Source organism: Drosophila virilis, chromosome 2 (assembly GCF_030788295.1).
Source record: "Drosophila virilis strain 15010-1051.87 chromosome 2, Dvir_AGI_RSII-ME, whole genome shotgun sequence".
Classification (NCBI taxonomy): Eukaryota; Metazoa; Arthropoda; class Insecta; order Diptera; family Drosophilidae; genus Drosophila; species Drosophila virilis.
In genome coordinates this window covers 13,759,089-13,784,157 of record NC_091544.1, presented here as the reverse complement: position 1 = coordinate 13,784,157, position 25,069 = coordinate 13,759,089, and the positions used below count along the sequence as shown (strand labels likewise).

The 25,069-nt window shown below is 38.9% G+C and overlaps 2 protein-coding genes across 3 annotated transcripts; one reads left to right on the top strand and one right to left on the bottom strand.

Annotated features, from left to right (window-relative positions):
- Positions 1 to 2,919: 2,919 nt before the first annotated feature.
- On the top strand, positions 2,920 to 8,015 carry Cpr97Ea (cuticular protein 97Ea). Its single transcript, XM_002053871.4, has 4 exons — positions 2,920 to 3,184; positions 6,108 to 6,274; positions 6,810 to 7,083; positions 7,140 to 8,015. Exons 1-4 carry the CDS (start codon positions 3,176 to 3,178, stop codon positions 7,758 to 7,760), a joined length of 1,071 nt encoding a protein of 356 aa, XP_002053907.1. The 5' UTR covers positions 2,920 to 3,175; the 3' UTR covers positions 7,761 to 8,015.
- Positions 8,016 to 8,392: 377 nt separating this feature from the next.
- LOC6630244 (uncharacterized) lies at positions 8,393 to 18,463 on the bottom strand. Of its 2 annotated transcripts, none has more exons than XM_070207066.1 (5): positions 18,067 to 18,463; positions 13,442 to 13,732; positions 13,018 to 13,384; positions 12,319 to 12,528; positions 8,393 to 8,691 (listed from the first exon to the last, which is right to left on the bottom strand). In XM_070207066.1, exons 1-5 carry the CDS (start codon positions 18,076 to 18,078, stop codon positions 8,678 to 8,680), a joined length of 894 nt encoding a protein of 297 aa, XP_070063167.1. In that variant the 5' UTR covers positions 18,079 to 18,463; the 3' UTR covers positions 8,393 to 8,677. The 2 variants fall into 2 exon arrangements, with proteins under 2 accessions (XP_070063167.1, XP_070063166.1); XM_070207065.1 differs by lacking the exon at positions 8,393 to 8,691 and adding an exon at positions 8,728 to 9,876.
- Positions 18,464 to 25,069: the final 6,606 nt, after the last annotated feature.

Here is a 25,069-nt window from a genome sequence, read left to right as displayed (position 1 = left end):
TTGTAGAGCAAATATTGCTGTAGCTGCTGCCATGAAAGTGAAACTTGTCTGGGCGCTGCCAGGGCGTTGGCATGCCTCAAGAATTTCCTGCAAAACATTGTATGGTATTTTTATTTATTTATTTTTTTTTTTTATTTCTTACTGACTCTCGACACTGCACAGCAGCTGCTGTTTGGAATCATAAGTGCAAGGCGAGCAGGCATAATAAGGCTTTATAACATTTACAAGTTCAACTCTAAGGAAAAGCGCACAAATATCGAAATAAATGCATTCAAAAAGGTTTTATATAAAAATAAATTCATTTTTAAAAGCTCGAGCTGTACAGATTTTATTCTTCTCTTCAAATATTTGATCACTTGAGTTGGAATTGAGAAAACAAAGAACTATTGCAAATTAATTACTGAGAGGCTTAAAACAAAAATTTAGGCGCCTGTAAAACTCTTGAGAGAACTGAAATGTATTTCGTTTCAAGTTTTTAAAAGACATTGCTTAACAAACTGAATTGAGTAGTCGTTTAGAATGTTTTGTGACATATAAACTTTATAAATTGATTCTGTAAATTTCTGAGAGACCTTACATGGAAAGGAGCTTCCAATTTTCTTAAAATATATTTTTAGTCAGATATAGAATCTATGATAACAAATTCAAGCTTTATTGCAATAATTTAACGACATGCTTACCTTTTCAATTATTGTCAATTTAAAACAACAGGCAATATTTTGTGTTTTCGCTTACATACAAATGGCTGTAATAAATTCTGTAGTACGTTATAGCATACGCAGATATTTTAAGAATTTTAATCGCAATTTATGACCTTCAATATGCGTAGATATGCGTACAAGTTCAGGTGCACACGCAGCTTAAAACTACCTAGCTCTATCCCTGTTCCACTCATGGTATTACCTGGTCTATATATAAAAACCAGTCCAGACCTGAAGCCGCACTCAATACGCATAGTGTCAGAACTATTGACGCAGCAACTGCGTCATGGGTCAGACTCAAGAGTTGTTGTTATTATTTCTTTTTTTTTGGTTTTGGTTTCGTTTCCTAGTGCGCTGGGCGTTGCAATTCCGCCAACAAGTTTAACTAACCCAAGGCATGTATCTGTATCTCACAGATACAGGCAGGCACACATTTGTATCTTGTAGCTGCAACAATAACGGTGACTCGCTCTGTCATTACAAGTAATTCCAACGCAACGGCAAGGCCATGTCCACTTTGTGTGTATGCGTGTGTGTGCACAGCATTTACCGGAGCAGCTTTCAATTCTGTAAGCTATTTGGTCTGTCTGTGCAAATAACATGCCCCTGCCGCGACCACATGATGCTCCTCCCCCCCTCACTTTGTTCATTTACATGCAGCACAAAACGACAGACACAAATCAACGGAAATGTTGGCATTACGCATACGTACCGTTGCCAGGTAGCTGGAGGCAGATGCACAATCAATTTGTGACCACTTGATGAGGCAATCTGCTGCTATTTACATTTGATAACAATAGGGAACTAAGCCAGATATTACAGCCAATAATGCCTTGAGATCTTTGAAATCCTTCTGTATATATAAGAACTGTTTTCATTAACAAACAGTTTTGTTAAATATACTTTAATTTTATTTTTTTAAATATGTGTATAATGTGAACATTTAACATATAAAAAAAATTTTTAGATTTTCTTTGGTTTGAAGATTTAGAGTTACTTTAAAAGATTTTTGAGAACATATATTTTATCCTAAAGATAGAATAGTTAAGATTGGATTTGGAATTTCTCTGGGTTAATCAACTCAAATCAAATTTTTTTTTGTTATTATAGTTTCAAATATCTTTCTGGTTTTATATTGCACGAATTTAATATTTCTAATATTTTCTTAAGCTCTTCAAAGTTGTGTATTTCTGTGACAACTAATGCCAACAATTGGTAATTTGCAATTGCCCAACATGAGCTATTTTTATACCAATATTTCTTTGAGTTAACTTGACTTTAAATTCATTCCATATTGTCGGCTCATTCCTCATTCACACACTCATTCATTAGCTGTGCCGCCGCCTGTCGATTTAAGCAATTTTTCACATATATGGAGCTCGCACTTTTGATTAATTGTGTCTCAATGAGCTTTGTTTGATGTATTTTCGGTCGTTTTATAGCGTGCGAGTTTTAGGAGAAGTATCTGCACTGCTTTTGGCTGTGAAGGCAATTTATTAAATTGTTGGCTAAGTGAATGGGTAGAGACTGCTTTCTAGCGATAAGGTAAGGGGCCTTTAGTTTTATATATATACAATATATATATCTAAAATATATATTTATTTATTGAATCATTTTTTTTGTTTTGTTTTGGGATTGTTGTGGACTCGAGCTCCCTGTGCTTCGAACCGGATCCTTCATGGCAAGCTGCTTGAATTGTCTATGTTAGTTCAACCAACTCTCTCAACTAACTGGGCTTATAATATATTTGATTTGAACATATAATGTCTCATTATAAATTATTTTATATACTATGTAATTTCAACTTATTAAAGAATTTAAATTGATAAGATTACAAATTTGGATATGAAAGACATCTAATCTAAAACTATGAGTTTCGCAGCGCCAACCACTTCTTGGCCTTTCCAGTTTTTGTGGTGGTTGCGGTGGCGCGAAAAAGCTCACTGAAAAGCACAGAGAGAACCACATAAGAGGCAAACTTGCCCAAGCTGCCACTTGTGCTCACTGCTGTGTGTGTGTGTGTGTGTGTGTGTGTGTATATCTAGTGTATGTGCATGTGTTGTTGTTGCTGCGATTGGTCTCTGTCCTTTTGCGCATGCGCCGCCGACTCGTTGGTGAAGTTTTGTTTGTTGGTGTTGGATCCATTGGTATGGAAAAGGTTTTCCTCTGGCCAGAAGCGCGGTATATAAAGCGAAATACAACAACTTGGGCGGCTCAGTTGCTGTCGGTCTCAAGTTAATGTTGGCGCACCGCTAAACGTGATTAATAATAAAAAAAAAAAATAAATAAATAAAAAAATCAACAATTTCAGTTTCAGTTTCAAGTCCCGGTTCATTAGATCAATTGAAAGTGATTTTTGGTGCCATTGTTGTTGCTGCTTTTTGGGGCTGGGTTGTTGCCAGCGAAGGTCTTTTGCAATTAAAGCCGTTTAAACGCTACGAAATAGCTGTGAACAAAGCAAAACGCCAGCTGAAATGAAAGTGGTAGGTTCCAGAGAATGTTGTGCAAATACTGACAATAGGCACTGTAACAGCCACTACATGCTGCACTTGGCAAAGGTTAAAGTTGAGCCCCAATGCGTGGCAAGCCAGGCCAATCAAATGCAGTTAGTTGTAATGCCTGTCTGGCTGGTTACGTCATACGCCTTATAGACAGTGCCGTGTACTGTGTGAAAATATCGCATTATTTGCTATGCAAATCGAGTCAAACCGTTAATTTTGCTCTCCAACCACATAGTCGAGCAATCGCTCGATTTTGTGCACCCAATTTGGTAACTGGATTTTGTTGTACTTTTCTATGCTCATTGAAAATCGGATGCAAAAGGGTATATTGGTTTTGCACATATGTAAGTAACAGGCAGGAGTCATTTGAGAACTCTTGATGTATGTAGACTTTTAATCAGTCCATTTCTATGTCTACCAAAAGAGAGTTTAAAATGTAATTATATATTTGTTGTTGTTGATATTTCATATTCCTGTAATATCGATAAATATCCTGCTCATTAAATGATGGTAGATGAGACTAGATCCTTGCGTGTTGGAATATAAACACAGTTTGGTTTCATGAGAAGCAGAATTACTGAAGTCTTTTAATCCCCTTAAGTGGAGCTAAGGGAAGCTGAAGCAAAGCCCCTGCTTGAAAGCTTGTGTGTGTATGGAAATGGATGCTTTTGTGACAGCGATTCGGCTTCTTGGTTACTTAGGGTATCTACTAGTCGTGCATTCTTGTCTTTTCATTTTGAGTCCAACACATAATTCATGAGCTAGAGCCCCTGCTGTAGACGTGTGTCTCGTAATTGCGTTGAATTCTATTGGAAAAAAAAAATGGTTGCAGGAACTTCAATTTCAGAAAAAGTTGCGCTAACAAGCGCACTTCAGACTGCGATGCCAATGTGCTGCTAAAACAATCTCCAAAACCCGCCCTCTCGCAAGCCCCTCTTGCTCAGAGCGCAAATATCAAAGGCAGCTCCAAATGCAGTTCGCACGCTGCGATTCGCAGCCAGCTTTTACGGTCAGTTGCTGTCAACAAAAAAAAAAAAAAAAAAAAGAATAAAAAATTGCAGAAAAATTGGCATCAACTGAAAACGTTGGCTACAGTAGCTGCTGCTGCTCTGCAGCTACTGCCGCTGCAATGTGGTCCAGTGTCCATGTCCATGCCAGCGGCAGATTGTCCAACAGCTTCACAACTCCATGAGCCAAGGCTATAGCATATGCTAGATATATGGAGCTTCAGTGAAAGGTTTGCCAGACAAAAGCGTAGTTGACATCGAACGGGAATGGCGCATACGTATAGACGGTGTCTTGTTAAGGACCAAACGTCCATTGAATCCATCTACAGTTGGGCGAATTTGTGTGTCTGTTGCTCTAATTTGGTTAGCCAGTACAAGAGCCGCAATCCGTGCGAATCTTGTCAGCCAAAATCTGTCAAGCAACAGCCAAAGAAGTAGTCAATCTGATATACCCTACAAAGCAGTAGAGTATAAATAGTAGATTTTATTTAACACCAAATTATTTGATTGCCCTTAGAACATTATTATAGATACAGGGTATAACACAGGCTCAACTATATAACTATCAGTAACTGTTACTTTATGTTTGTTTTTTTTTTTTTAATAATATCCTAATATCCTTTATTCCCATTTCATTTTAACAGGCTATAGTTATAATTTAATTCCATTTCTACAGGGTATAATAGGAGTTGAAGTTAGTTTGTTACAGACTAGAAGCTGTTTCTTGCCAATTACATGATTTTTAACAACCCCATTTATCACTAATTAATGGTTACGGGGTATAGCAACAGCAGTTGAATGCCGGCTACTTTGGGGTACACCAATACCTGAAATTTATGCTTGACAGGATATAAGACTCCAACTCCTTGGTTGACTGGCTAGATGATTTTTTCAATCAGAGAATTTAAAATGTAAGACTGCTTTATTTTTATGTATATTGGGTATGCTGTTGGTACACCCTGTGAGTATAATGTAGTAAAAGGGATACTTAATTTTAGCCTGAAGCATTCTTTTTCCTAAACCTTTTAAGATTTACAATCAAACGAAAAGATTACTTTGCTTAGTCTCTTGCACAAGCCAGCACAACTCGTGCATACCTATTGCACCAATTAAATGTTTACAGGGTATATGAATCACACAACCTCGTACTCAAGCGTTTGGTACGCTTGTCAAGCTGTCGACTGACAGTCTTCACTTGGCCCCCTCTCTTTCCTCCCACTGTCTGCGGCTTTTGTAATTTCTTTAGCATTTGCATGCTTGAGATGCATCTTTCAGATACTTGTGCAACATATCACCGATTGGCATGTGTGTGGGAAATTTTCCTTTTGCATCTTCTATTCGCTGCAGCGAGTGGAATTCCCGCAGTTGGGCATCATTTGTGTGCACTCGAATTATTTAACCAAATAGCAACAACAACGCGTGGGAGTTGCAACGGGCAAAAATGAAAAATTACAGAAAAAACTTTTCCATGCATTTCACCTGTGGATATTCAATTAAACTTTTGCCCATTGACTGTGGCCATCCGTCGGCATATCGCGTGTCGCTTGGGCTTTATGCAACGTTGCGGCATACCTTATGCCACGTATTCACGTATCTATTTGTCGCCATCGGTTCCTGCTTGGCATTGAGGGCGTCCCAGTCACAATGACAAGCGACTCGATACCCAAGCCGGTGTCATTGGCCAGTGGGCAAAAAAATAAAATGTATTTATATATATTATAAAAAGTGAAAGGTAGCCTGACTTAAGACTTTTGTAGACATCAAACCGTGGCATATTCTTTGCCGCCTGTGCACTGTCAAGGTGTACGGGCTACTCATAGTGGCAGCTGCTTTGTCTGGCAATTAGCAAACCGGTTGCCATTTGAGTGCGATAATCTCACGTTCTCCTCTATTTCCAGCTACAACGTTTACTGTTAATCGGCTGTCTGCTTGGCAGCCTAGTCAGCGCTCAGGACTATCAGGATTACCAGCCGAGTGCACCACGAGCGGCGCCTCATAGACTGCATGCCAGCGCACAGGAGGAGACGCGTCCCACGCCTGTGCCCATACTCAAGCAGATCAACAAGTGAGCTCTTATATCCAAAATATATACAACTTCTTGTGTTGTTTGATTGAACGATTGACTGGCTGACTGAAAATCTAATCAAGTGACTGACTGACGGAATAACAGATAGCTTAACAATGATTAAGAACTGGCTAATGAACTGACTGGTTGATGCTCTGTCTGGCTGATGGACTGACTTATTAAAGAGCTGACTGACTGACTGATGGATTGACTGGCCAACTGATTAATTAACTGACTGATTGACTGGCTGGCTGAGTGATTGACTGACTGGGCTGGCTAGTGGACAGACTTATTGATTGACCGTGTGACTGGTAGACCGACTGATACTGATACTAATTGATTGGCTGGCTGACTGAATGACTGATTGATTAACCGACTGATTAACTGGGCTGATAAATTGATATATTGATAAGCTTGTAAGTCTTTTTGTTCAATACCTAATCCTTAGGTTTTAAGTGATCACTTTCCTTCTTGCACTTTTAGGTTCAAAACTATTAACAATTGCTTATATGAAATCTCTGTTTTTTTTTTTCAGGCACAATGAGGATGGCTCCTATACGTACGGCTATGAGGGCGCCGATGGTTCCTTTAAGATCGAAACGAAGCTGGCCACGGGCGAGGTGAAGGGCAAGTATGGTTATGTTGATGCCGATGGCAAGGTGCGCGTCGTGGAGTATGGCGCCAACAAGTATGGCTTCCAGCCCTCGGGCGAAGGCATCACCGTAGCACCACCCACGCTGGTCGATGAGTCCACCAAGGAAGAACCCGACTACGAGGACGAGCCTGTGCAACGACCCCAGCGTCCCTATGTAAGTTTAGTAAATCTGATCGATTCACTTGACATTAAGCTCTGCTTGCCCCACAGCGCGTGCAACGTCCGCAGCAACAGCAGCAGCATCAGCCACGCCCACAGCCCCCACGTCCACAGCCGCAGCCGCAGCCGCAGCCGCAGCCACAGTATGTGCAGTATGAGGAGGAGGAAGCGGAGCCACAGCGTCGTGTACAATACGCACCCCAACCACAGCCGTCGGTGGGTCCAGCACCACCTCGCCTTCAAGTGCCTGGCGCTCAGCGCACCACAGATGTGCTCTACTCGCCGCTGCAGCGTCCCGCCCGTCCCGAGCCTGATTACACGCAGTCGCAGAGCTTCGGCGAGGGCCCCTCCAATGTGCGCATTTCCCGGCCTGTCTATGCGCTGCCTCCCGCCTCGCCGGCGCCCAGCAGCGCACGCGCCCAGGGCTTTCTGGCACCCGCCTCGGGCGGTCGTCCGCTCCTAGAGCCCGTGCACTTCGGACCCAGCCAGAGTGCCAGTGCACAGCCCGTGCAGCAGCCACAGCAACAGCCACAGCGCAGCTACCAGCCGCAGGCACAGGGTCGCATTGGAGGTGGCGGCGGGGGCAGCCTTCTGGATCAACTGGCGCGCGATTATGCCCTGCCCCAGGGCAATGCTCAGCCGCTGCATGACATTACCTTTGGCTATTACTAGAAGTGAACTAAGGAACTGGTATTGGGTAGTTAGGCGGCGCATTTGCCGCTCCTTTGAGTCAGGTGCATATACAACGATAATCGTGTAGTTCCCCTCCTTCCCCTACCCAAGCTCCTTTTACATTTCTGTTCCAACTATTCGCCAGTGATTCCTTGCTTCTAGGTTCTAGAATCTTTAATCTATATGTATATTCCATTCGTTTTATACTTAATAAAAAATCAAACAAGTTGTGTCAAACAAACAAAAAACCAGCCATCTTTAAGTTGAACGAATGACTTTTGCTATATACAATTTGTATTATTTTATTCAGCCTTGTATATTTTTATATATTTATGTAGAGCCAGAGAGATTCCGCAACATTTAAAGTATTTTTTTTTTGGTATTTTTTGCTTCTGATAAATGTTGGTATAATTTTAGGAAGAACAAAAATGTTACAAACATCTTCAACATACATACAAAACTGAAACGTAGAATATGTCTAGAGCAAATGGAGAATGGAAAATATATAGAAGTGTATTTGACATATAGAATTTTAATATTATCGGAAGCTTCTCAAATAGACGGGAACCTCCCTTTATAGATAATAGAAATTTACATAGTATACTTTTAGGCGTTAAATAAAATGTTAACCATTTTTTTATAGTGTTGTTCAACGATTATTTATTTGTATTATTAATATATATTATTATAACTTTAAATACTTAACAGTAAGATAGAAAATTTCGATATTAGTTCGCAGCCAATAGTTTGTTTTTGTGTGTAGAAGTTGAGAATCGTCTAAGCTAAAGATGAAGTGTGTAGAAAGGCGATTTGCTAAATCTATAGAATCGAAAGTGGTTGTTAACAGAATTGGGCGTGGTCCACAGTTAACGCCCTTAGGCAGGTTGAGGGCTGGAAGAGCTGGTTCCACGTGACGACTACTGCAGATACACTGTAAAGAGAGCGTCAGGTCAGATGTGTTTTCATTGAGTAGAATAGCTGTGACAGCCGGTTGCCAGGTGGTTGTTGGTGGTGGGGATGTTGGAAAATGGGCGTGGTGGTGCAGTGTTGGGATATACATAAAAGCAGTGCAAACAGAGTGTACAAGAGCTGTGGTGCTATAGATGCATGCCGTGTGCATTGGTTTTCAAACTCGTTTATTGCTGCTCGAGCTGCGAGTTCCATAAATATATGTAAATATATATATATATATATTGACTACGCTGGAGCTTTTGGAAATTTTAGATAACATAAATAAATGAGGTTAAGATGAACTATAGTTAAATGCTGCATATGACTTAGTGGACTATTTAACTAGTGTTGAGCCAGTCCAGCGCTGCCTACGACTCCAGCAGGCGATTGAACATCAGCGGATCCTGTATATCATAGTCCTGCACCCGGGACATGGATGTGCCGCCCAGTGGTCGCTTGGCTGCCACATGACGTCGCACCTTATAGCCGCCGCTGTAACTGGGCCTGGGTGGTGCTGGCGGTGCACTGTAGACATATTTGGATTTCTGCACCACAGGCGGCAGATACTGGAATGGCGTCACCTTGTGCACTTGCTTTTCAATGGAGTAGCTGGTGGATCCACTGCTGCTGGGTCCCTTGCGTTTGGCCACCTCCAGGGCGGCTATAATGGGTGACAAATCTCTGAGTGCATTGCTCTTGCTCGCATGATAGTTCTCCACTTTGTACTCGTTGTTGGACGCGGCCGGCGGTGCCGCTGGTGGCTGTGGTGGGTAATCGTAGCCCTCGTTGGGATGCTTCTGTATGTATGCTTCCTCCGCTGTTTGCGGCCGTTTGGCCATCTGATGATAGATATCGGCGGCTCCCTGGCTAGGTGGCGCATATGCCGCTGTGATGGATTCCGTGTGCGACAGAGATTCCAGTGTGCCCAGATTGTTGGGCAATGGAACACCGTAGCTGTTGTACAGATCGGCCTGCTCCACATGAGCTCCACTGGCCACTTGATTCGTATCCAGCGCCACTGTCTTGGATGCGGTATATTCCGTCTTGCCATTCGGCAGCATGCTCAAAATCTCCTGCAGCTGCAGTGCCGCCCGGCGCGCCTCCTCATCTGAAAGTTTCTTGTTGCGTCCATAGACGTTGAAGTCGTCGGTTCCGGCGGTTGGCACTGCGTCCGGGGTTTGGTTTGAACGGTGATGTCGGTTTTGTACGTGTTTATTTGTGTGTGTGTTTGTTGTGGTTTTTGTTGTTGTTGTTGTGGTTGTTGTGTATGCAATGAGTGAGATTTTATTAGATTACCAATTAAATATTTGAGTTGGTTCGTTAAAGTTTCTATTTACATTTTGTTGGCATTTGACTCGCTTTTTTGTGGGTGTGAGTGTGTGTGTGTGTATGTGTGTATGTGAGTGTATGAGATGAGTTTTGGGCTTCGATACAGTTTTGTACAGATGTTCATGTTTTATTCAAGTTTTGGTTTCTATGATATGTTTCTATACATTTATGCCCTTGCAGCAATATATAATACATATATGCACATGATTTTCTAGTGCAAACAACAACTTTTTCTCATTTTGCTTTAGGCAAGAGTTGATTTTTTGTCAGGCCCCTTGCCCACAAGAAAAATCTATTTAACAACGGACCACTATATCTTTTAGCTTCCATCGGAAGGTCGGTCGAACATTTTTTGAATATTTGCTGTTAATATATATGAAAATTTTGAAGCGTCTGCAAGGGTATTTAATTTTCGGTATACCGAAAGCATTTTTTTGCATATTTCGGTTTTAGTTGAAAGTTTCGATTTAGTTGAATAACAATATGCTAGTACTTAAAATAGATACATGAATAAATATAAAATGCATATAAATTTATAATTTTTATTTTTGATAAATTTTTTTTTTTTTTTTTTTTTTAGGGCTTAGGCCATATTATTGGTTTTTAGCCATTTTATAGCTAAATATATACACATGATATTAAGTATGCGACATGTTGTCGCTTTTAATGACGCTTGGAATGTCATGAGTGCTAATGTTGGGCTATATACACACACATATAAATGATAAAATATGTACAAAAGTAATTAATGATATATTGAAGTAGAAATGATTATTACTAACGCTTATTTATTATTATTTTTATGTACATAAAAAACAATAAACGCTGCCTTTTCGCCGCTTGCGCAATGCCATTTAAATTGTGTAAACCGCGATTGAAACTGAAAGTTAAAGCCACGCACAAGTGTGTCATCGAAGTAAACACGCTGCTTGCCATACGGGTTAAAGAGTGCTACACGCTAGATTTCAATACACTGTGCTTGAATCAGCTACGAAAATTTACTTAAAATCTGAATATCAGTATTCGGTAATTGAAATCAAATTATGTCAGATCTATTTCAATGTGAGCAAACTGAAAATAGTTTGAAATCACAAACCCAATTCTTAATTGCCCCAAAGCTAAGCCATATTCATCGTATAACAGACAGATTAAGGCTAAGAGTATGGTTCGAACAAAGAAATTCAGAATTTAAAAAAAGAACATACTTTAATCAAGTTTTTTGTGCTTAACTAAAGTACGAATCTATGTAACTTTTATCAGTGCGGATTTTTAGAATTTGAGTGTGTACAGATCTATGTTTGGAACACAAATTTAACTACAAATTTGATCAGTTCAAGCAATACAAAAGGAGTCCAAAAATATCCAATTCAATTTTCTCTAAAAATAATCCCATACTGCTTCAATGGACACCGATTTTTAGCTTAAATTAAGCAGATTTACGGTTAAACGAATAAATAATTATTTTTATAAATTGAAATTAAATACGTTTAATTGCAGTACATAAAATATGTGAAGGGATTTGTGACATTCCAATTTAAATTACTTTTTTCTAAGACAATCTGACAAGATGGACAATTTTCAGCTTAAATTGAGCTGTGTTACGCTTAAGATGTGCTAAACTAAAGATTGTCAAAATTTAAGCAGCGGTTTATAAGATATTTCTAGTGTATTGAGTAAAAAGTAAGAGAGTTTGATTGTGTGATTGCGAAGTTAAATGCGAATTATATGATTTTTTCTAGTGTAGGGTATTGAGCATAATGTAAGTGAATTACAAATTTAAAAAAAATTAATTTTTTGCTGAAATCAAGCTGATTTGTGATACGGTCAACTTTAAAATTTTGATATTGTAAAAATGTAAGTATGAAGAGACTGTCAAATGAATGTGAATTCTTTAGTTTTTTCCATTGTAGAGTATTGGGGAAGATGTTTTTTTTTTTTAATCTACGTTGGGTTGTTAAGATGTGTATTTACAGTTGTGTCAGACAAATTATGAGCACTTGATGCTTTCACTTTTTATCTGTTTGGGTATGTACGGAAGTGAGACCTCGCTAGAGCCAGCTGCCGGTGGAGCTGGTGGTGCGGTGGTTAACAACAGTGGTTGATGTTTAGCGATTGACTGGACAACGCCTTGTCATTGTTATTGGTATTAAAATGATTGTGAGCGACTGTGGGGTGAACTTTTGGCTTATGGGCGTTTAGTGAGAGAATGCAAAGTATTTACAAAGGGGATGAGGTATATACAGTTTGGTTGGGTTACATTGATTTGCAGACTACGCACCATCTTGTCCATAGGCGGAGGGCAGATAGTTGCTCTGGGGCGCCTCGAATGCCGCATGGCCAATGCTGAACGGCGCACCGCCGCTGCCGCCGCCGCCATAGTTGGAGCCAGCCGGTGGCAGATATTGATGTGTGGCGCTGCTAAATGTTGGCGGCTTCGATGGAGGCCCATAGTTAGCATGTCCCGTCGGTATCTCATATGTGGTGATGGCTGCAACAAGACACGAGAAGTGTGTGTATGTGTGTGTTTGTGTGTGTGTGTTAGTGAGCAGGTATGTGGCAAAGTCAAAACAAACCGAAATAGGCTAAAGCATGCGAGACACGGCCAAAAACCGGGCTTAGGCCGTGCCGCCAGAGAAAATGAAAGTGGAAAAATGCTGCAGGGGGTCAATGCACGGTACCATTTGCAATTGCTACGGCCAACTAGTTGGCTGTTGGCAGTTAGCTGTGGGCAGCATTGGGACTCGCCTCTTCCTCTTCGAGCAGCTTGTTAAACCTTTCAATGTTATGTTGCGAGCGATTTAATTATAATATAGACGTACATATATATATTGTTCAACAGCCGATGGACAATAAATGCGTATGCGTTAGCAAGTTACATAATGACCTTAGTTTACATTTCACGGTCCGCTCGAATTGTGGGGAGGGGGTCAGAAGACAAGAAAATTGATGTTTTGCAGCAGCTGGCGGGCATACTCACTCTCTGAATGGAGCACGGGTCCCGGCGCCGAGGAGGCATGCTTGCTGCCGCTGCTGCCGCTGGATGAGGCGCCCGACAAGGAGCTCAGCTTGGCAAATGGATGTACATAGCCGCCGCCGCCGCCGTGGCTTGTGGCATAGGTCTGTGAATTAATGTGTGCCGAGTTGATGATGGATTTGCCCACATCGGTGACCTTGTCGCCGGAAGCGGCCACCAGATTGCCGCTAGCGCTCAACGCATAGCCGCTGCCCTTGATCAGTTGACCTTTGAGTGCGGTGACGCCGCCCGTGATGGCCTTGACCGCCTGGAAGATGGTGTTCAGCACGGATTTCTTGAACGACCAAGGATCATAGTCCACCGAGTTGCCCTGCAATTGATTGGTTTATTAACTGCCCGACTCAATCTGGAGCCGTTGCCAACTTACGTGGACGACAACCTCGTGGGATTTATAGCTATCGCCGCCGCTGCTGCCGCCGGAGCTGCCGGAGGCAATCGAGGCGGATGCCTGTCCTATGCTGCTCAACAGGCCGGACTTCAGATGCGCCACATAGTCAAAGCTGCCGGACCGTTTGGCTATCTGTGATTCCTTAACGCTCTCGCCCTGCTCATTGTCCAGGTCTGTGTCCTCCAGTGATAGCGATTTGTCAGCCGCTGTGCCGCTTGCAGCCGGATAGGCGTGGATGAGCAGTGGCAGCAACAGGCACAGGCAAAGTACCTGCAACAGGGTAGGGGAGAGCATTAAGTGGCAGCTTACATAATCATAAAACATAATTTGGCTTTTCACTGAATTCAATTGCCAAAAAGTCAGTCGCGTTGCATCATTGCAGGCAGCGTTGCATGCGGCATGTGGCATGTGGCAGCCATTAGCCTGTTGCAGCCATGCATTCATTTGTCAACTGGCACACACACACACACTCGCACACTCGCACACACATGCACAGCTGCCAAAAAATTATTATGCACTTCACATCAGACTCATAATAGCATTCACAAGACGAGTTTTTGAGCACTTGCTGTGGTCACAGCTGAGCGAATTTTGACGCAATTGCCACATATTGGGCGGGCGGGGCGTGGCGTAGGCGTTGCCTGCCACGCCCGAGCGCCTGCTGAGCGCTTTACAACTGTTTCATGGACCATCAAGCAAATTGATTAGACCTGATCTGAATGGCTTCATTTGCCTAAATGCTAAATCAATGAATACGTTAATTATATACACAGAATCGAACAGAACGTATTATTAGTAAAATCTCTTTATTTCCTTTTGAGTTGTCATCAGTTATCTACGGGCAAATATTATTTACATATCTATCTCTTATATCAAAGCCAAGCTTGAATTGCGTAAGAAATCTTCAGCCAGCTGTGAACCAAACTGGTTTAAGCCTATAAACTAATTTTTGTTTTATTATGAAACGAATCTTAAGCCAAAGCAGTTGCAAATAAAAAAGAAATAAGTTTGAGTGGTCTAGTCGGGTGCGTGTACTGCTTCTGTATGGGAAATGAATTCCTGGCTTACTTAGGATATGAAAGTGAGATTTTTCTATAAATCTGAAAACTTGAATAAGGCTTAGTACAATGTGCATATATTAAAGTGCAAGGTTCTGCCTTGAAAAGTTAGTGTTTCCTTGTTTTAGGGGTAATTGGTGTAGACTATACAAAAAATTCACTACAAAGTTGGTGTATCTATACTTAGCGAGTTATGCCGGATAAACCATATCTCAAAATCGATATTTATCGATATATCTAAATATTTCGAGTTGAAGTCGATAAACTAATTACCTAAGGCATCTATTTAAAATCTTGATTTTTTGCTATGGAAAATCAGGCTTACGAGCCGCAGCTTAAGAGGCATAGATGCGGATCGCAAAGTGAATCAGCAAATATATGTTTTTTTTATGACCCTGATAGTTAAAACTATAAAATAGAAACATTATTATGTCAAATATTATAAGGTAATATGTATTGCATATGAGATCCCAACTGAACTTGAATTTAAAAATAATGCAAAAATATATATATAGTACCAATCAAAGCGCATAATCTGAATAGATGTATATATTTGTGATTTTAAGTTATGATCCATTCAAATATAAATTCAAAACGCATAGCATAAATATACATCAATATATGACTTTGACTTTTGATCCATATAAAAAACTGGGTGAATTGTTGTGCAATGATTCGCAAGGCACGCGTTGAAATATTATAAAGGTTTCGGCTAAAAAAGATCATTTTTGTTGAAGCGAATTTGGGTCGCGTAGCACTTGAGAAATGCAGACAATTAGTGTCGAGTATTGGATATATATGTACAGATATTTATTTTGACAAATGCCTTTTCTTTTGCTCTATTTTGGGATTGCCCTTGCGGAACCGCCCTCGAAAAAAAAAAAAACAAACAAAAAACCTTTTCTTTCCCCCAGTCAATGGCTGGTGATTTGTGAAGTCCATAAATGATATTGGGCGCAGAGAGTTTGGTTTTGCCTTTAAGCCTAATTGCTTTAGCCCTCGCCGTGCGTAATTGGTAATACCATTTGCATACAAATGCACAAATTAAATAGCAAACGCACTCTATAGAAGCCTCGGCCAGGGTCTGGACTTGGAGCTGACTAGTGTATATTAATAATGCCTGCGTTTGCAACCATTCAAATTGGCTTATCGTTGTTGCAATGTTTATTCATTTTTTTTATTTTTAAATTTAATTTAATTGCATTTGTTTTATGTGCTATAACGATTTTTTTGTGTTATGTGATGCGCAACGTGGTAATTAATAAAATTCCAATCAGTAGATGGCCAACATTTCATAACCGGTCGCAAATAAAGGCAAATTGCATTTGGTTAATGATATTTGATTATTTTTTTTCCTTTTTTTGTTTGGCCAGCTTAATTGTCTCGGATCAATGGCATATTGAACTCCATGTTGGCCAATCCACTTGGCCAAGACTCTCTTATTTATTTAAGCCAAGAGAGCGCTTCGTATTTGTGTGCTGTCATCGTTTGGCGAATGAGTCTTAAATGAGTGTGTTTCGAATGAGTCGAAGAGAGTGAAAGTGTTGCCGGCTGTTGCTTCTTCTTATATTTTGTCGTCGTTGTTGTTGTTGTTGTTTTGTGTGGCTTTCAATTTGCATGTTGCTCAATTGTTAACAATATGAAAATATTTTGTTTATATGCGCGCACAGTACTCACGTAGACGTCGTTTGGTTATATCCACTAATTGTGGTAGGTTCAGTTTCGATACACTTGCTGTGGCCATTTTAATTATGTCATGCTGCTTGTTCGTTTAAATTTGAGTCTACTAATAGCAACAACAGTTTATTAAATATTAATAAATATTATAATTAAAATTCAAATTATATTTTTTAGTTAAATTTCCAAACAAATTTTCTATATACTTTTAGAAGCCCGGCGCTATGGTTTGTCCTGAGATACACAAATTTCGAGCCTTACAAACCGTTTTAATAAATAAAAACAAATCTTTTTATCTCAACTTTTTTTCGGATGTCAATCTGAAGGCTGACTGGAGCTGATTTGTACAGAATATTGTAATTATGTAATTTTTATTTAAACATTGCTTAACTTTACTGTCGTTTCAAAAAAATATTCAAAACTCGATATATGTTTTTTTAAAGCTCTTTTACAACTAGCTCATAAATGTTTAATTATATTGTTTTTATTTATGTACACGGCAATTGTTTGGCAACTAAATGAATAAATTAATAACAGAAATCGGGCTAATAGTAGGCAGTGAATATTTACATATTTAATTTTTTTGCTTCTATTTGTTCAATATAAAAATATTGCGAAGAGCATTTGCAATTCCAAAAGTATAACGATTTTACATAACAGTTCAGATAACTTGCTGAGCTGTGCCAGAAAATTAGACGAGTATTCGGGGTGAGTGTGAAAAATGAAAAGAAAAGATTGTAGGCCTTATAAATCAAATTGCACAACTCTTTTAAAAGTTTAAGTAATTTTTTATATAGTATAGATAATCAGAGGGATAGACGTAATCGTGCGGATTAGAGAACTATATCATTTAGCTGGCATAGCAGCGATTCGTCAGAAAATAAGTTTCTTCTTTAAAGAAAGTTTATTTTGAATTTGTATTCTCAAGATATCTTTATCAAATTTAAGAGCCAGATGAACAATCAATTACTATAACATATAGCTCCATATAAGGTACCACACCTAATAACTCTATAGGATGAATTTGCCGAAAGGGGATTCGCTCTGGTTTAGATTGAAGATTTTTCTAAACTGAGCAACAGGGAGCATCTGCATTTTGCTTAACTATCTGCACGCTTATCACCAATTTATCTACAAGGGTATTATATTTTCGGCTTGTCGAAGAGAGCCATTCTGTCTGGTTTTTTCGTAATATACGCATTAATTGTCTTAACAGGCGGCTTCTGTGCTTTGCACATGTGCTTATTCATTCGTTTAAGTCGTTTGCTTTGCTCAGATATTCGCAACATTTTAGGCAAATTTCTACATCACTTTTTCGAAAGCCGCAACAGTGACGACAACAATAATAATAACAATAACAATAAAAACAACAACATGAAAGACTAGACAACGTCTGACATAATAATTATGCATGACATTTTGAGTTCGCACTCATTCAACTGGGCCGCATTTTTGGCGATTGGCTACTGACATAATCTTAAGCGTTGAACTTTTGAGTGTATTCACAAATATATTCACAATATGTGCTGCTCGTGTGTGCGTGTGAATTTCAGTTGTAGCCATATCAAATGCATTTCATGCATCAACGACCAGGGGCAGATGCCTCAGGCGCATTTTGGGCTTTGTTACGTTACGCTGGCTTATATAATCGAATTAAATCTTGTATCTCATGGATGCGCTTTCCTATGTTTGTTTGGCTAATAAAACGCAGCTGAAGCGCAAAACAAGTTTCCTCGTTTTGTGGCGCGTGCACTTGAACTTGTTTTTGTGGTCTTCCAAAAAAAGATGTTGCATATTATTGCGCCAATTTGGTCATTTGGTTATTGGCACGAAACACTTTCACTGGACACTGGGATGAATCAAACTTACCTTCATGTTCATGTGTGAGTGTGCTTGTGCGTCGGCTTGGGGCTGGGCTTTTGATTAGCTCGGGTCGCTAATCGTTTGGAGCAACCGCTTCACACACTTGTGCCTTGGCTTCAATATGCTTTACACAAACTTTCCTCTCACTGAACACACTTGCAATTCGGCACCAAAATTTTGTCGTATCTTTTCGCTTTTGTTTTCTGTGTTTTATTATTTATTTATTATATATTTCGACTCTTTGGTTGTGGCCACAAAGCACACATAAACACACAAACACACACACACACACTGATTTCACTGTAACGCGCGGCGTTCGCGTCGACTTTCGCTTGGCTCTGGATGCGGGGGCTGGAGCGCTGTGTTTTGGTTTCTTAGAGGTGGCTCCTCGGCGACGTCTGCGTTCGAACTGTAGTCAAAAATCTGGCTGTGTGGCTCTTTTAAAGAAAACTCACTGAGAGCGCCTGCATGAGATTTTGTTTTTGTTGCTCTTAGTGGCTAGGCGAAGAGTCGCCGACGTTGTCGTCGTCGCTCATTTGAAAAATACGAGACTGCATTTTTTATTTTGGCAGCTTTTTTTGAGAGTCAATTGAGTTTGGCCTCAGTTGAGGGGCATGTGGTTCGCCAGTTGCTGAGTTCAATGCGTTATTTATTTTTTATTTCATTTTTTTATTTTTTTTTGTTAGCTTGCAACACAAATGTGCAGCCGGCTCATTAAATGTGCGGCTTGGACGTGTTTAATTGCATAGATTTGGCCATTCGATTTGTTGTTGGCTTTATTTTTTTTCACTTTCGTGGCATGACCAAAACAAATGACTTAGGCAACGAACTTGAAGCGGTTCGGCCGCTTTGTTTGACAGCAAGAACTGCACACAACTCGAAATTTAATTTAAAAAGATGTTTCTAATTAGTTTCGATTGATTCTTTTTTAAATGCACGCAGTCATCTGGTGTTAAATAAAAAATAAGAAAAAACTTTTTTTTTTGTTTTTTAATAGTTAAGATTATTTGATATTCAAAAACTTTAACATATAATTGTGATTACATTAGTATATTGAAACAACTCATTTGTATTTTTTTTTATTCTACATTTATATTTAATTTACTTCTAGCAAGATCATCACTGAATTTGATAAAAGTGTGCAATTTTCTTAACTTCAAAATATTGGTTTTTCATGAAATTATGCATTATTTGAACAAATAAATAAATATTTATTTTCCTATTCTAATTAGAATATATTCCGGGAGATCGAACCATAAACTATTTGCTATAAAAAATTGTGCTGTTAATAACTTTGTCCATTTGATATAGCGTGAACTCTACATATATCCTATCTGCCATGTTATAGCTAAAATTGCCGGCAAAATTTTAATTGATAAATTATTACAAACTTTCCCATAGCTTATAAGGCCTCATATATATTATTTATCTTAGCAATAAGAAAATTTAATCCCTGCTGGCTTGTATGCATTGAAATTGTTGGTTTGTTTATGAACTGGCCTATTTTGTGGTTGCCAATTGCGCCAACAGCCTTGAACCATGTCGCATTGCAATGGGCCACTAAACTGAGCCCCGGAGAGCAGAGTTCGAACCTCTGAGTATGGTTCAGGGCATTATTATCTAATATAGCAACTAATTGTTTTAGCTTAGTTTTAGTTAGGTCACAGTTCACTGTCACTGAGCCAATGGTGACCCCCAAAGGGTCAACAGCAGCGGCTCCAACGCACAGCCAAAGTCAACAATAAAAGCAACGAAAAGATCCATAAAAAACTATTCAAGAAACAACTTCAACTGGCTCAAGACTCACGAAGATGTGCGCCCGCCCCCCTCACCAAAGTGTAAGTGACATGAACTGTTCCCATTTATGTTGCCCGGCTGCCCGGTCGTCGGTTGCAAAAGTTATGCTGCCAAAGAGGGCAAACGTTGGCAATGACTGGGCGAAAAGTTGACATAACTTGGCTCTGGCTACTGTCATTGTCCTACGCAGCGGAGTGTTCAGTGCACAATTTGCTGACTGCAGTTAAGCTGCTGCTGCTGCTGCTACGTTCCCTTACCCCTCCCATCCCTGCATGAGTTGCCGTGGACGGCGGTTATCTAACCAAAAGTGAAATGGGCGCAGACAACTGCAACATGAAAACATGGAAAACCGTAGCCAAAATACAATATGTATGTACTTGCAGTTAACAAACTGTAAATTTGCTGAAAATGCAAAGGAAAATGAAGGCAAAATAAATAAAAATAAAATCAAAACAAAGTAACTAAGGAGTGCCTTCATCGAGAGGGTTCGCCTACCAGATACCCTATAGTCGATGGCTGAGTGAATGCTTGTCGAGGTATTCGCATGGAAAACGGGCTAAGGTATGGATAAAGCCAGCTATTCCAAAATTTAAGTCCCTAGTTAAAGACATCTTCTAGATATATTTAAAAAGCACCTGCTTCAATATCGATACCTATCGATATATATGTATATTGATTTGACAGCGGTCAGAAGTGCAATCAGCTTTCCTATCAAAGAATAAAAGCTCTTAAATATAGAAAAATAGACGTGTTCAGGTCAAGTGAGCTCGTCGGCTTGATTGAGAATTTATATACCTTACGATGGGAGCAGCATGTTTCAATATCGATATCTATATAGTCAAACAGACGTGGCTTAATCAAGTGAGCAGCCTCACTTGCGCCCTTAGCATACCCATTTTTCATGTGTACAGGATATAAAAGAGGCCTCTCATGTAATAAACGTTGCAGTTGGCACACACACTCGAGGCATTTGCTAGCTGCCCCCAAGCCAAGAAGCTGCAACTGACTGCCAGGCCGGCCATAACCCATAGATAATCGATTTACTGGAGATCACAAAAGGTTTATTGCATTTCTTTTGAACAACTTTTCATTTCTTTTAGTCTATGAACTGTTTTAATTTCTGTTTATTTCAAAGTGCGTCTAGTTTAGCTCCGTCAACAATTTGCCCGTTCAATTGTTTTATTATTCAGCTGCTTACTGAATTGTCAACAAGTCATGCAACTTATGCAGAGTTTCCGAGAGCTGAAATACAATTGTTTTCCAGCGATTTGTTTTGACCATAGCGCCGGGCCGACCATTGTGTGCCAACCGGATCGATAGTCGCTAAACGAGCGACTGGCTACGGCACAGGCCATCAGTTTCAGCTGATTGCACATCTGGTTATGATAAATAATAATAATGAAATTAACGCTTCACATGTCCAACAAACTGCAAATGCAAGAATGGCATACAAAAATCAAATAAATTACGTATACGACACCGTCAAACCGGTCGAGTGCAGCAGGAAGGCAGGAAGGAAGCAATCAAATCTAGTTTAAACTTTAACAATTTTCTCACAAAAAAAAAAAACATAATTGATGCATATTTATGCGTTGACAAGCTGTTTATTATATATTTGCATGTAAGATAGTTTAGTTAAAATTATATCTAATCTAACAAAAATATGGCGCTGGCTACTGAGGCCAGGATCTACAAGATCTAGTTGTAATTTGGGGTATATGTATAAGTTAGCTTATGAGTAATGCATTATTTTTACAGGTTAGAGTGAGGTTTGGAAGTTAGTATATATTGTTGGAATATTCAGATAAGTTGGTTGATAATTACCTTGGGATTATGTTATTGCATAAATTCAATTTAAATGAGAGTTGAAGCCATTTTATTGTTTTTTAAAAAGGGCATCGAAAAATTAATTGAAAATCAAATTAGAAATTTTAATTATTTTTAAATATTTTTAAAAAAGTCTCTGTTTAGCTTGGGAGGTACATTTAATCCAGCTTAACAGGTCTAACTAAGCTTATACAATATGGAAAAGTGAAAAAAATTACCCCCTTTTTTCGTAATATATATTCGATTTTATACATATTTCTTATCAAATTAAATATATTTATTATATTGGTATTTATAAATAACAAGTTTATTCTTAGCTGTCTCAATTTTGTTGAAACGTATATTTTTCCTTAAAATCAATTTGTTTCTGACTCGGAATCAAACGTTTTCGCTTCGTCAAAACATGCAAATGCAAATTGAATTAATACTTATGTATATTTCCTGATTTCCTAATGTATGGATACAATTAAATTGAATTAATATATTTCTCGATGCTCTATTCTCCAACTCTGTTCTAAAGTTTCGTGAATATAAGAAATCAAGTATCGAACCAGATCCTGTATAAAAAGCTGTCAAATGACAGAATCCGGAAGCAGATTTTGTGAGTCATTTAAAAACAAGGTTAAAGAAAATTACCCAATTTCCATCTACTTTTCGTAAATACAGTCATGCAAATAAAATGCATAACATATTGCTTAGCACCAATTGCTTCGATTTCTTGTTAAATAGTTGCCATGCAGCAGCTCAAAAAGCGGCTTTTCATTTTTCACTCACTCGTTTCGGTAATTGACGTGGTGCAATTGAAAACCAAATAAAAATTAAAATGAACAGAGCAGAGAAAAAAAGTCTGTCAAAAGTTTTCAGAGTGTAACGAGAAATGCGATAACAGGCCGGGCGCTCGCCTTGACAGCACTTGCAAAATGTTGCAACGTTAGAAAAATAAAAAAAATAAAATATGAAAAAAAAAAAAAATTGAAAAAAAGAAATGATAATGGCATCCCCGACGACTTTGTGGACTTCCTGTTGCGTTGCGCAATGAACTTCAACTTCAAAAGTCGCGCTGCCCGAACCGAACGACGAAAATCGAAATAAAATTAAATTTCGGAAATGGACTCGTTTCTTTGCCATTTAGCGGAAGTGGCCGCCGCCATCGCATAATCAAATTTCCACAGTCGCGTCCAGCTCCAGCTGAGTAACTGTGTCTGTAGGATCGTGCAGCTGGAGCCCATGAGTTGAGCTTCTTGTTGTTGTTGTTGCCGAAAAGTGAAAGCCTGCGCGCGGCGTCTGCGCCAGCTCCAGATCGATATGTTTTTTTTTCTTTGTCGGCATTCCGCGGATGCGACTGCCTCTATCCTCATACATTGTGCCTCTGAATGTGGCAGCTAATCCAGTCGATGATACAATCGCCTATTGCCGGCTGACAAATTGACTAACTGGAGGCGCCGCAGCAGCATCCTGCCGCATGCCAGCTGTTTAGTTTGTATACCCTTGCGCATTGTATTACAATTTTGTCATGCAGCGTGTAGCGCATAGAAGAAGATGACTTTGACACCCTAAAGTACGTATATGTATCCATAAGCATATAGCTATGAGCATGTCCCCTTTCTTCTTAGTCTCTTTTTAGTTGTTATTCAAGTTGTGAAGATTTTTTTATCAGACTTGAAACAGATACGTTCTTTTATTACAGTCAGTAATGAGTGAGCAATATATATATGATATTTAGATATGATATGATATTTAGATATGATCGAAAATTTTTAAAATAACTCAATCAAAATTGTTTTTCACTAGCTTCACCTTACTCCTAATATATATAAAAATCGAATATTCAAACAGTTTTTAATGCAAGAATTTATTTTTAAATTTTTTTTTGTACATCGAAGCTTCATCCGGCTGCAGTAAATTTTATGTACAAAATAAAAATATTCAAATTATTATTAAATAAAAAGATTTAAATATGGAAAGGTCACGAAAATCATTCTGAAAATTTTCAATGTTAATTGTCTTAAATTTAAAATTTTATAATATCTTATGCCTATACTCTCTAGATATATCTAATGCCTATACCCTCAGTCGAAAGTTAAGGTCTTTTTAAATAACATATCTAATAGCATATTTGCTAATAAGTCTGGAAGGGTATTTTTTTGGGCGGTTCTCTGGGGGTTTCTTTTGCCTGCGAATTTATTGCCGAGCCGTAGGTAAATGTGCGGTAGCACCTGGGCAGCGGCAGCATTGCGTGTCGTCGAGCTGCTGTCATTGCTGGAATTGCATTTGTTGCAATTGCCACACGACGACGTCGACGACGACTCGCGGTGCGTCCACATTTTTCCAGCTGGCGGTTTAATTGTAGCTCGTTTTATTTAACTTTACGAGTGGCTTGTGTGCTTTTTTCTTTTTATTATTATCGGTTTTTATTTGCATTGAATGCGCAATGCAATTTCATTATTTATCATTTTGTTGTCGGATCGCATAAACCAGCATATATTACGAGCCATGGCTATTTCACCATTTTCTCGCTAAGTTTGCCCCGCAATTTGGTTTTCATAATAATTCTCGATTTGCTCTCGCATCTGTCTGCTGTGACTAATTAATGAGCTCAAATAGTGACATTTCCTAGCTAATTTATAAGTATTAACTTTTTTTTTTGGCCATTCGCTGGCTCAGCAGTTAGCCAAATAGTCAAGAGCGTGGCAAGTAGTTGAAATTAGTATAAGGCCTTTTTCGGGTCCATTAATTTAATGGGCTCGAAGCTGTTGTTGCCTCTGATATCTCTGAACTAAAAGGTCAACAGTTTTTTCTGTTAACTACTTGGTAATTGGCCCCAAATTTTAGTTAAACGCGCCACTTGTTGCACTAATTTGAAGGCACCCAAAAAATATGCAAATCAAAATTGCGCTCCCTAAAAGTATGCACAAATAATTTTCTGTGACCGAAATTGGCAGCCTCAGTTTAATTTCTTTAGTTTAGTTACGATTTTAAATCTAAGTATATATATTTTGTTTTTGATGTGTTTTGTTTTAAAATATAAAACTAGCTAAATATAAAAATTGCTATCAAATTTTTGGATAAGAAAAGTATGTACGTAAAAATTTTTAAATTCAATTAATTTAAACGAATATAAAGAAAATTAATGCTATCATCAACCTAACGATAACAGAGAAAATTACAATCAATGATTATCTTCCGATCTGTACACATAAATATTTTATTTTTCCAGATATAAAGTATTAACAAAAATTATGAAATGTATTTATTATTTAATATCTATTTATTGACTTATCTATACAAATTCAGCCAGTTTCCATTGATAGCCGATTCTAAGTATTTCAATTAAAATTGGATTGAATATGTTTGTGAAATACTTGGAACGCAAGCTTAAGATTAT

Bases quoted from the DNA above. Each gene is read 5' to 3' on its own strand.
- Cpr97Ea (XM_002053871.4), top strand. The intron at 6,275-6,809 runs GTGAGCTCTTAT...TTTTTTTTTCAG, and splicing joins ATACTCAAGCAGATCAACAA to GCACAATGAGGATGGCTCCT. The intron at 7,084-7,139 runs GTAAGTTTAGTA...CTTGCCCCACAG, and splicing joins AACGACCCCAGCGTCCCTAT to CGCGTGCAACGTCCGCAGCA.
- LOC6630244 (XM_070207065.1), bottom strand. The intron at 13,385-13,441 runs GTAAGTTGGCAA...AATCAATTGCAG, and splicing joins CCCACGAGGTTGTCGTCCAC to GGCAACTCGGTGGACTATGA. The intron at 12,529-13,017 runs GTGAGTATGCCC...GTCTTGTTGCAG, and splicing joins ACCCGTGCTCCATTCAGAGA to CCATCACCACATATGAGATA.